General features: G+C 33.4%; 1 protein-coding gene across 3 annotated transcripts in view; it reads left to right on the top strand.

Annotated features, from left to right (window-relative positions):
• Positions 1-8,975, top strand: part of LOC136977393 (paired box protein Pax-5-like) — a 65,416-nt gene extending 56,441 nt beyond the window's left edge. The window contains exons 8-11 of one of the 3 annotated variants that reach the window (XM_067272853.1): positions 4,529-4,645; positions 5,345-5,500; positions 7,566-7,700; positions 8,403-8,975. In XM_067272853.1, the coding sequence (XP_067128954.1) occupies positions 4,529-4,645; positions 5,345-5,500; positions 7,566-7,700; positions 8,403-8,506 (512 nt within the window). In that variant the 3' untranslated portion in view covers positions 8,507-8,975. The remainder of the gene's footprint in view (positions 1-4,528; positions 4,646-5,344; positions 5,501-7,565; positions 7,701-8,402) is intronic. The other 2 variants (XM_067272854.1, XM_067272855.1) reach the window with 2 other exon arrangements.
• The last annotated feature ends 3,261 nt before the right edge of the window (positions 8,976-12,236 follow it).

Here is a 12,236-nt window from a genome sequence, read left to right as displayed (position 1 = left end):
TTACGTCTACTTTTTTTAGAGAATAATAAAATATTCTTATCACCTTTTTACTCCTTAATTGTTCCTTAAATATTAAGTCACAATTAAAATTTATTTCTTTTACACTCTTTTAGTCTACTTCACTTTCTAAATATCCTATAGATAAGTTTAAAATTATTTTTCAACCCTTAATCGCTTTCGTACCCCAATATACCTATTTTTTATTCTCTAATAAGGTTTATATCCCAAATATTGCTTATTTTTTTCTGAATGCTCCCTTAATCTTTCTTCAACACTCCTAAGCTATGTATTTACTGCGATTCTAACCTCCAATCTTAAAAACTTTAGGCCCGTATATACAATCGTAAAGTTTATCTTAAAACATTTTATTCTATCTTAAACGCTAATAAAATTAGCCATGCACTCCATTCACGTGTCATCTCTACACGCAAACACCCCCTAAAAATCTCTCTTAAAAAGGGCAACATTCTTTAACACTTTAACACCATTTTGTCAAGTTAATTATAAGAACAGAAAGGTTTTTCTTCTATAAAACAACCTTAAAATCCTTACAAAGTTAAATCTTTTCTACCTTAAACCTCTCTCTAACCTTATAAAAAATTATCTAAAGTGTCATTAAAGCATTATATTCCCTACACGTATCATCATTACACTCTAAACAATATTCCTAAAACTTCCCTGTAAAAAAAGGAAATGACATTCCTAAACAGTTTATAACCAAAGGTCAAAAGTTAATTTCATAAGATATCATCAACAAGCTTATAAGGTTTCTTTCTTAATTTTTAAAATGCTCCAAATAGATTTAGAAGGTTTTTAAAACCAATCTTAAACCTCATTACAAATCCCCTAAACTACAATTAAAGCACGACACACTATCGACGTATCATCCCTAAACCCAAACACGCAAACAACACCCTAAAAATGGAGAGGATCATTTCGTCAAAAGATTAATTGTAGGGATAGAAAAAAATCACCAACAAGCTTCAATGTTCCTTTCGCCTATAAAACTCTACCAAGCCTAGGTCTTTCTTAAACCTCATTTAAAACCGCGTAAAACCTCGCTAAACCCTATAAACTACCGTCTAAGTATCATCTCTACACTTCAAACACGCAAACAACACCACTAGAAACCTCCTCCCTAAAAAAAGAGGAGGAAAACATTCCTTAACAGTTTATCACCGTAAAAGGTTAATTATGGGGACAGAAAGATACCACCACAAGGTTTAAAATCCCCCTCAAACCCGGGCCTCTCGTAAACCTCATTTAAAAACCTCTCAAATCCTATAAAAATGATTCAAACCACCATCTACGTATCATCTCTACGCCTCAAACAACATCCCCTAAAAAAAGGGAGTAGGGGAACCTTCCTTAACAGTCTATCACCATTTCGTCAAAAGGTTAATTGTGGGGACAGAAAGGTGTCACGGCGACGACATTTCACCAAGTGGGATTGTTCTCAAACTGCACATACACAGAAATTCCATTTACACACCGAAGCAGAAGCGTACACTACAGATTTATATACAGTCCTCTGTCAAAATGCACTAAGAGTAGCTGGATGTGTAAAGTAGTAAAAAGTGGAGTAGAAACTTGATAATTTATTGGTACCGTTAGCTAGTCCTATCTAATATGGCAGACTGCTGGTCGGATAGTGATAGCAGGTTCACCCAGCCGTAACTAATACGTTCAAACAGATGCTGAATTTCAACAAAGCTAACCAGTCAAGTAACAAATTGAGTTTTATACTTCGTTGAAGATTTTTCAACACCCGCCACACACACACGCGCGCGCGCACACACATATACACACACACACACATACACGCGCTCGTACACTACACACTACACAAACCGAACTTCGATCTACTTCCGTCTCGTTTTTTTTCTTTTTCCTCCCCTTCTTCTTTTTCTTTTAAATACTTAAAATCGCCTCGACTCATTTACTCGTTATTTAAATTATTGGTTACTCGTTCGTTCTATACTTTATCTCGTTCTGTTAGCGAAAGATTAAGATTATCGATAAGTTTAAAGCGGATTTTTTTTATTTGTAAATCGAATTTTAATGCGTTTTCCTGAATAGTTTCAAAATTTTTTTTAGTAATTTTATCTAATTTTTGAGTTCGTTTCCACTAACACCGCTTATAGAAGCGCTTCCTTTGTATATAAATCTGTTTCTAGTGGGTTAAAAGTCTCCATATTTTAAAGATGGAAGACGTTTTTAATCGGGAGTTTTTCAGAATGAAAACTGGAAGCAACTATTCGTAATTTTATTTACCGAATCGATTTTGGGTTAACATTCCGCCTATTCGTCGAGGCGTTATCGTGGCGTAGCTCTCAGCGGGTGTGATGAAGAGTGAGAAAGTTAACTCTCCTCCCGGTTGCTTCTTCACCAAAACATTTATTATCCATCAAGGTTATGACCCTTAGCAACCCTTTTATTCGACTTCAGAAGAGGGAGTAGCTATTCTTCCATCTGTCAATTAGGAAAGAAGGAACCAACATGGCCCCCCAGAGAGACGGGAATAGCTGAAAAGTTTGTAGTTGATGGCACGAGAAAAGAAAAAAAAAACAAGAAGACATCCCGTCGACTAAAGGATGCATTCAGAAACAAACTGGAAGAAGTAGCAGGAATGTTTCATTCCCCCCATTCTCCGAGAGGCTGTATGTCACTTAATGTAACGTTGTTTTCCTATGGAGATGGTTTTCGCCGTTAAAGGGTGACTACGAGGAATTTCTCCCTCCTCCTCCTCCTCTTCTCCTTCTCCACCCCAAAAAGGCAGCTTCTCCTGGTTGTTGGAAAGACAGTCGATGAAGCCGATTCTTTCTTTTTTTTCTTTTTTTACTTTTTCTTCTTCTTCTTGGTTCCTCCCTCCTTCTTCTCTTGTCTTGTGCGACAATCAATGTTATTAGCGGCACTCCGATTGTGATTAGAGACAGGAAGTGTCGCTACAATTGTCCAACTACAACGAGGTTGTCGCAAGACAGCACTCCCTCGAGTGTATTTCTCTGGAGTGTTTTGTTGCCAGTCTCTTATCTGGGAATCTCGGTAAACACGGATTGAGTCTTTTTATGGAGAACTCCCCGACAGGAAACATTCGTAATGCGTTTAGTAATTTAGGCAGGTGATGTTCTCTCTCTCTTTCGCTCTCTCTGCTCGTGATATGGCAGCTATCTTTTTATTTTATTTTCGGTAGTGGGAAGATGGATGAATTCAAATTTTACTCTAGTATTTTTGTCCTTTGAGATGCCTGAAACGGGATCGAGAACAGGGTCGTATTTCCCTTAAGCTTTCCAATATTTCGGTCCTCCTCCGGCACCTCAATCCTTCACCCCACTTTAGCTGACAGCCTGGACCCTGCTGTGAGAGGTACTACACTTCCCGGCTGAAGGACTCCCTTTTCTCGAGCCTAGGCACGTGCCTAGTGTGCCTAATAGTTAAATGATCCTGGTCGAGAATCTTAAGAAGGATACTAATACGCAAATAGGAGTTTATAAGTATTTTCTTAACTGAGTAAGAGACATCTTCACAGGATTCGACATTTTAAATAGATTTTTGTTAGATTTTTGACGCAAAAATCGCACGATATTAAATATAAAACACGTTAGGTGATGATGATATTAATTATAAAAATGTTGAATTAAATTGAACTGAATAAATTATAAAAACGTTGAATTAAAAATGTTAATTTGTAGGTTATTCCGATCTTGAATTATTAATTTCCAACAGCTTTAAATCTGCAATTTTATAAACTATCAGTTTCTACTTAATAATAATTAACGAGAAATGTTAATTGCAGTTAAACTAAATTGCGATTAACAGAATTATAATTTTGTTCATTTATAATTAAAAGTTTAACAGAACTGCAATCGACGATTTAAAAACATTTTTATTAAATTGTTAATTACAATTGTTTAATTGTAATTAACAGTTTAATTAGAATTAAACTTAACTGAAATTAACATTTTAACTAAACTGTAATCGACAATTTAAAAAATAAAAGTTAAAATGTTAATTACAATATAATTTAATTGTAATTAACAGTTTAAACCGTATCATCAATTACGATTAAACAAAACGGAAATGGACATCTCAACGAAACTAGAATCTACAATTTTTTTTAAAAAAATGTTAATTATAATTTAGCTTAACTGTAATTAATGTTTTAACTAGATTGTTAATTACAATTAACGTTCTAATTGTAATCAACAATTTCTATTATAACGCAACAGCAAAAAATGCTAAAACGAATCTAAAACGATGGCGCATTTTACCAACTTCCTCAATAATATGAGGGCTTAAAAAAGGGGAAAATTGGCAATAAGCGGTCACATATGACCGATCATACCTTTAAGAAAATGTTACATCCATCTTTAGAAACTATGACTCATCATGGGGATGCAGTAGAGCGGATAAAAATTAGTGTTTTTTTTCTCTCTTTTAAGTTATAACAATATTTATGCCCTCTATCTCTCTATATATAAATATATCTTTTTTTAAAGAATTTTTCTGCTGATTTTTTTTTGTATAGGTAGTGGCTCCTTGACACCGCTCACACCTATCAGTATGCAGGAGGTTAAAGTTCCCATGGTGAACACCCTAGGAACCATTTTAGATACAGGTTCCGATGTTCACCATTATCAAACAGGTATTTTTAATGAACATTTTTAAAGGAAAATAGGGAGAAAAAAATGATGGGATCAGCATGGGTGGAGGAATAATTTCTATTTAAAAAAATAAATAAATTTTTATAAAGCGCTGTGGTGATGGTTAATCTGGTCTGTGTGCTTATTAATCTAATCTCTGCTTTATTTGTTTATTTAATTCCATTCAGCATGTTTATTATATAATTATCTAACATGAATTTATTATTGATTATTCTGCTAATGTTTTTTTAAATTAATTTTGCATAATAATATTTTTTTTAAATTAAGAATATTTTTTAATGTAGTTGTTCTGTGATGATTAAAATTAAAGAATTGAATTTTATTTTGAGCTTGTCCCATTCCCTATGCTATGAATATGTCAATGTTGGCATTCGATAATGCTGATGTTGGAAGAGGTGTAATGTATGCTTGCGTGACGTATTAAATAAATTTAATTTAATTTATTTTATTTTTAAATTATTCTTAAACCTTGCTTAAAGTTCGTAAAATATAAATACGTACTTTTCATACGCTTCTGATAAACTTAATTTGGAAAGTTTTTGTACTAAAAAGAGGGGGAGTTTTGTATAAAATCATTACAGAGCAACTACAGATGATGCTTAATTGTGTATTGCTTTAAATTGTACAATGTTGTACTGCATGAAATACGTCAGCATGTGACGTCCCGCATGATTTCCCAGTAGGCAATAATGACGTGACTAGTACACCATCTCCGGCAATGGCTGAGACCCCCACGTCTTCTTCGTGCCTGACCATCTTGCAACCCGTCCAAGGCCCAGCACTTAATGCTGTCAACACGTACGGCACCACCTTAGGTACCTACGGACAGTACCCAGGCAAGTGACTTATCACTACAGCGCATATATATATATATATTTGTTTTGTTTTTTTAATATTCTTCTTCTTCTCCTCCTCTTTCTGTGCTCAAAACTGAGAAAAAAATTCATAAAAAATTTAAACAAATTTTCAAATAAAATGACGCAAGATACATCACAGATGTAAGTTAACAACGGTAACTTACCGCAATGTCCCTTTTGACAAAGAGGCATTCAAATTATTTTTAAAAGTATCATCCCTGTTATAATCTTAATGGACTATCTTTTCGGATGTCATCGGGAACAACCCTCTTTTCGCCGACGTGTATTGCAAAAGGTTGGAATTCCATCACGTTCCTAGGATGGCGTTTCACTTACAACAATATATATCACGTCTGAGAATCCGAGAAATAAATCTGCAAAGGGGGTCGAGTAAAAAAAAACCGTGTGCCAGATTATTTAATCTGGAATCGAGATCAGTCAGACAAGACGGATGATACCAAGCATGCCTTACTAATCAATCTATACGCGTTCTAAAACACCCCTCTCTCTCCCTTATAAACTTCTCTTGTACACTTTGCCAAGTGAGTTGGCGTAAGTTTAAATAACGTCCGCCAGATCTCGCTGTTGAAATATGAGGATGACATGGAAACAATCCATCAAGACAGACTCTTGTATCACCGCCAGACAAATAGACGTGTACTCCGATGACTTAGCGATAAAGTTTCTGGCAACTAACCAGTAACGTTATAACACTAGAAGGTCTTTATTACGACGATTGCAGGGTTCGAAACTGGCAACAGAACAACAGGCGCCTTCATAATGAAGAAGGAGTTGTGTGGGTGGAGTAGAGGACGGCGAGAAACTTGCTACAAAACATCTGACTTCTATATCAGTAGCTCATTTTAACTTCTCATGTTGTCAACAATAGTTTTTACGGATTTTTTTAAAGAACAAAGGACTTCCTTGTATGTAACAATACTTTTAACTAAATATATTTTTCTTTATTATTTTTCTTTTTTTAAACATGCTTCAAGGAACGAATTCATCCCCTGTATCTTCTTCTTTCCATTCTCTTACATACCATAGGCGTATCTTTATTATCTTATTGTTACTTTATCCTGCCAGATGTTTTTGTTGACTTTGCTAACAAAAACAAAAATAATGCTATATTTACTGTTTAGTCTCTTAAATTGTAAGGTAAAACGAATGATTATAAATAATTCGAACTTATTTTTCTTCTCTTTTTTCTCTCTTCTTCTAATTTTCCTACTTTGTTTTCTCTCATCCCTTTGGGCTCATTTATTGGTGGTTCCTAATGGCTTTCTTCAGATGTGTGTGACAGTCTAGACAAGTGTAGGTTCTCTAACGATAAATCTAGACCTGGTAATTAAATCCTTAAAAGATTTTTATACCACGAATTTTACAGAAAAATCGACGTATAATGCGCGCTTTTCTATATTAATTAACACGAGTTGAAGCAGTAATTTTTAAAGTGAAATTAGGCTTCTATAAAAATTTATGCCTAATTATTTATATTTTATTAAAAATTTAATGTCTAAAGCTGATTTTTTAATACACTAAAACCGGTTTTAAAGAGAAAATTATCTTAGAAACAGCTTAATCTTTACGTGCATAAGTATTTAAGATCTGATTATAGACACTTGTTACCGATTTAGACTTATTGTGGTTCTAGGCTATAACATATAATAGGTCTTTCCTTTCCACCAAATAATGCTACATGTAAAAATACGAGGCCTTAGGCCATAGGCTTATAACTCCAGGCCCTAGTCTGCAGCAAAGGTTTACACATAAAACCTTTCATTTAAGACTGGTTTGGGAAGCGAAATTAAATCTTAATTACCTGTAAATCTCTACAGAACATCTCTAGTGTTTTTATTGTATAAATTTATATAAAAAAAATCATTTAGTTATCAAGAAAAAACGACTCTTTGCATAGAATTTAAACAATAAAAGTCTACATCCGCTCGTCGTTGAATAGAACTAGACTATTTAATGATCGGTTTGAGTAGAAAAAAATAATGATGTAAAAGGTTATTGATGATGTTCTCGTTCCCTTCTACAGTTGCAGGAACGGCAGTAGCAGGGCCCACTGTTACAGGAGTTCCTGGTACAGAATATACTTACACCACTCCATACAGCCAATATTCATCAGCAGCTGCATACGGAGCTTATGGATATGGTTCTGGTGGGATCATCAGTATGTATTGGTGAATATTCATCCTGTTACTCTGTCTTTATGTAGTTTGTAAGGTAAAGAACGTGTTGAGAAGTGTGCCTTGCACATATTTTAATCAAGTTAATTACTATTAATTACTAAAGAGAGGATAGAAGATGAGATTTTGATGTGCTATTAACGATACGCTAATTGCACGTCTCTAAAGTTTATCGGATGTTAAATTAAGCGTATTTTTTTTATCTGAAATTTAGTTTTTTATATTTATTTTTGATAAGATTTCATCTACGAAACAAAATTTTACGGAAATCGAACTTAATCTTCCATGGCATATGAAATATTGCATATGAAATTCGTCTTAGATTTTTTATTTTAAAATAATAAATATATCTATAAGGGGTGTAAATATTAATTTATACCACTTACTGATATAGTTATAAATAAATTCTATCAAAAATTTTAAATTTAAATGCGAAATTTTTAAAAGAAACGAGCTTATATATGCCGCTACGACATTTATGCTTCATAAATGCGCTTAATATTAAAGAATTAAGTTTGTTCTTAGTAAAACACAAGCAAACATGTTTCAGTATATGATAACTTAAGAATAATTTAATAAAACTTAAGCAATCGTTGTAGAAAAGGCCATTTGACTTAACCCGTTTTAATGATCACGCATCATCCAATGGCTACAAACTTAACTGATGATCTCATTTTAAATTTCAGATCCTTCTTACTACTATGGCACGAGTGGGCGTCCTGCAACTACCAATCCGGGCCTGACATCATCAAGTCTCAGTCCGAACTACAAATCATCCGAACGTTGCTAGCTAATCCGCCAACAACGGGGGAGAGAACCAAAAGTGTCTGGTTGTGACGTCAGTACAATAACTATGAATCCAGGCGAAACCGAACAACGACTCGCAGGGCTGACTACCTCTATCTCTTTATTTTTTATCATAAGAAAAAACAAACAGACAGACAGACAGACAGGCAGACAAACGAGAGGAAAAAACAAACTAAGCTTTTTTGTGATTTTTTTTCTTTTGAGTTCTTCGAGTCATCATCACTCAGAATTTTGAAGAAGTTCTGTATGCGACAGATAGACATTCAGACAGGCAAATAATAATAATAATGTCGAACTCTTTAGCAAAAGAAAGAGGACCAACTGGAGTGTTGGTCTCACACTACTAGACTACATTCGTGTGTGTGTATATGTGTTTTTACGTATATATATGTGTTTACATGTCCGTGTACAGTATAAATTTTTCCAAAAAAAAAGAAAAAAAAGAAACACAAGAAATTACAGCCCATACCAAAGAGAAAAAAACATTAAAAAAACAGCTTTTTTGGAGGATTTCTCCTGAATTTTTCCCTGTTTTTTTTAGAATTATTTAATTATTTTTAGATATATTCTTCTCCTTTAAAAGCCCCCACAAAGGGGGGACTTCTATACACTTTTTACTATACTTTAAGCGATACCGGGGGGGCTCAAAATTCGTATAGCTTCGATCAAAACAAGCTTATAATTTAGCTATCATAAGCCCCCCTCTTTCTTAAAAAACTAGGGGTCGAGATCATTTTGAACCCAATTCTGGGCGCTAGTCACTGATCCTGTAGTCATGATTATAGTCACAATATTTATATTCATAAATAAATAAAAGAAGCGAAAACCGATAAGTTAATGTGGAGAATTATGTTTTTAAAACACGTATATGTATACATATTTATGTTGTGTACATATGTATACATATACACGATATAAATATATTAAAAAAATTATATATATATATATATATATAATATATTAAAAAAATGATAAACAAAACTGGAAACTTTTATTATTATTATATTATTATTATTATATTATTTAATTTTGCTTACTTCTTTACCAGTTTTGTAGACGATTTTTTTGATTTTTTTTGAATCTCTGCACGATTTTAAAGAACAAATTCGATTTTTTTTCTTTCTTCAAAGTAAATTTTAGTATCAAAAAATTAATTTAGAGACTTTTTTTTGGATGATAAAATCGCTCTGAAAACTTCAGATGATCAACGAACTTATGTGGTTCCTGGCCAGAAGATTCGTCCCGAATTTGTAATTTTTCTGGGGTTTTTTTCAGGATCACATGACCAAATGAAATAGTGTTTTTTTTTTCTTTTTTAGACTATTTTTTCCTTGTTAAATTTCATCTCGATTCATTGTAAAACTCATTAAAAAAAGAACAGTTGATAGTATGTATATCTGGAATCTGTATCATAAGATAACCTTCAGAAATGTTTCGGATGAAGGATGCTGCGGAGTGATAAATCCGTGATTATTTTTTTTTATTTTGGAAATTAATGAAAAGAAGATTATTAAAAATTTAGTAATTAAAATTAAGAATTTAATTTATTTTTTTAAAATTGTTTTCTGGTGACTTCTACCGATAACATTTCTGAATGGATATAGGTCATTTATCTTTTCTTCTTGGCGTTTTCTGTTAGCCGCTCAAAAGACGTTAACAATAAAAGTAATGTTGACCAAATCAATGATGACTCCTGTTGTTATTTATCATGTATTTGTATACAGTTACGGGGATTACGAGCTGTGAAACTATCTCTCGTTGCGAGAGACGTAACGGGTCGAAAGGTGGACGTAATAGTTAAAGTTACGAATAATTTTGTAAAGGATACCTTTCGTGAGGAGTAATGAAACAAAATTTACATTTAAGAAAGGTGTAAATAAGCTTGTTCTGTTGCAAAGCTATAATGTAGTAAGTAGCATACGATTCCTCTTCAGGATCAATTTTTAAGGTTGTTGGACTTGTATAACACGTCGAGCACACCTAAAAGATGTGTATGATTATGTAAAATTATCCTTAAAAATTCTATCCTTAAGGATAATTTAATTATAAACACACTTATGAAGGTATGATCTTGGTATCGGCATTCTACAAGCTCTGATTTTGTTGTAGAAACAACACAATTTTGACAATATATTATAGAGAATTTTCAAGTTATCGAAACAATTTACACGTAAATAATTATATTAAATCATAAAGGATAATAGCAAAGTCGTGACTTTGTGACTCGAACGTTATTTAAGATGATCTCTACGCAAAGTTTTCTCATTAACAATCAACGATCACGTATAAATACTTGGCTTTTTTATGTATTCATGAGCTAAGTATTTTTGTGTGTTACATCGATAAAAAATTTATGTTTTCGGGTGCAGAATCGTGCGGTAGGAAGTAATTAAGAAGAAGAAGAAGTGTTTGGCGTTAAGAGAAACAGGACGATAATAAATGAGAAATAACACGAGTAAACAGAAAGATAGGATTCCATTCGGGAGATAAACAAGGAGTTAGATCATCCCCACAGGGATGAGTTAATTAAGTGAAGTGGGGTGATCGCCATTGTTAGAATTATCTTTCTTTCGTTTCTACAGGACAAGCTCTTAATATTTATATATATAAAGTCACGGTTAACTGTGACACATTACACTTCACTTTCTTAATAAAAAATAAGATAAAATATAGCAAAAAGTTTATAAAACTTCAAAGTAAAAATTCCAAGTCTCTGCTGCGTGTGTATATATATATATATATATATATATATATAATAAAAAAGCGTATAGAAAAACACCTTTCTGTCTAGGAAAATCGGCAGTTTATCACAATACAACATTCAAAGCGAATTTATCAGATAAAAGCATTTCTAGTGGGTCCTAATGTCGAAATCGCGTCACCTAAAGGACCAGTGGAACAAGCGACCAGTAGCGAGTGTGTCGATCAAGTGAGGGAGGGTTTTTGGGGAGGTTGAGTTGTGTAGAGGCCAGGAGCTTTGAATGAAGGCGAAAACCTTTCCTCTGCAATTTCTTTGTCGTGGGGGGTAGCAATGGGACGGGTCTATGGAGGACTGACGAAAATGGCCAATTCGACCGAAGCACTAGCAGCTCCATCACCGTTTGACGTTGATGTACGGTTGGCGTCTCGGCTGCACATACAGGAAACGCTCAGAAGCCAGCCGTTCATTTCCTCCCTCTTCGAGTTGCTCTCTTTAGTGAAAGTCGTTTCTCCACTAACCAGTGACTCAGCTAACAATGTCCGCGACATTGCCATGTAAAACAATAGCATCCAGTGGAGGAAGGAGACTTACCTTCCGTTCTTTTCACATCCTGAACGTCATCAGTGGTCGAACATCCGCTGCACTTAATCCATACATACACTATCTCATCCCAATTTCATTTCAATCATATAATAACAATAATTAACTCGCTTATAATTAAATCTTCAAGCATCTTCTATCTTAAAAATTGCTTTAACAATGGAAAAATCTTGTTTTATTATCAAAATAGCATCGAAGATTAAGAAATTGAAGAATATTTAATTTATAAATAGATTTTTTAAATTTATTTATAACTGCGCGTTATAGTCCGATTTACATAAATTATCTTTATAAATAAAAATCTTTTCATACGATTTTAATGAAAACTTACGGGTGAATAAAACTAAGTTTAGTAACATTAAAACTCTAAAAGTATTGAGGTAGTATCAATACTTTTAGCACTGTAGACGTC

Source organism: Centruroides vittatus, unplaced genomic scaffold, assembly GCF_030686945.1.
Source record: "Centruroides vittatus isolate TY-2023 unplaced genomic scaffold, ASM3068694v2 contig_458, whole genome shotgun sequence".
Classification (NCBI taxonomy): Eukaryota; Metazoa; Arthropoda; class Arachnida; order Scorpiones; family Buthidae; genus Centruroides; species Centruroides vittatus.
Note: the sequence above shows the minus strand (reverse complement) of the source record. Positions and strands in the feature narration are given on the sequence as shown.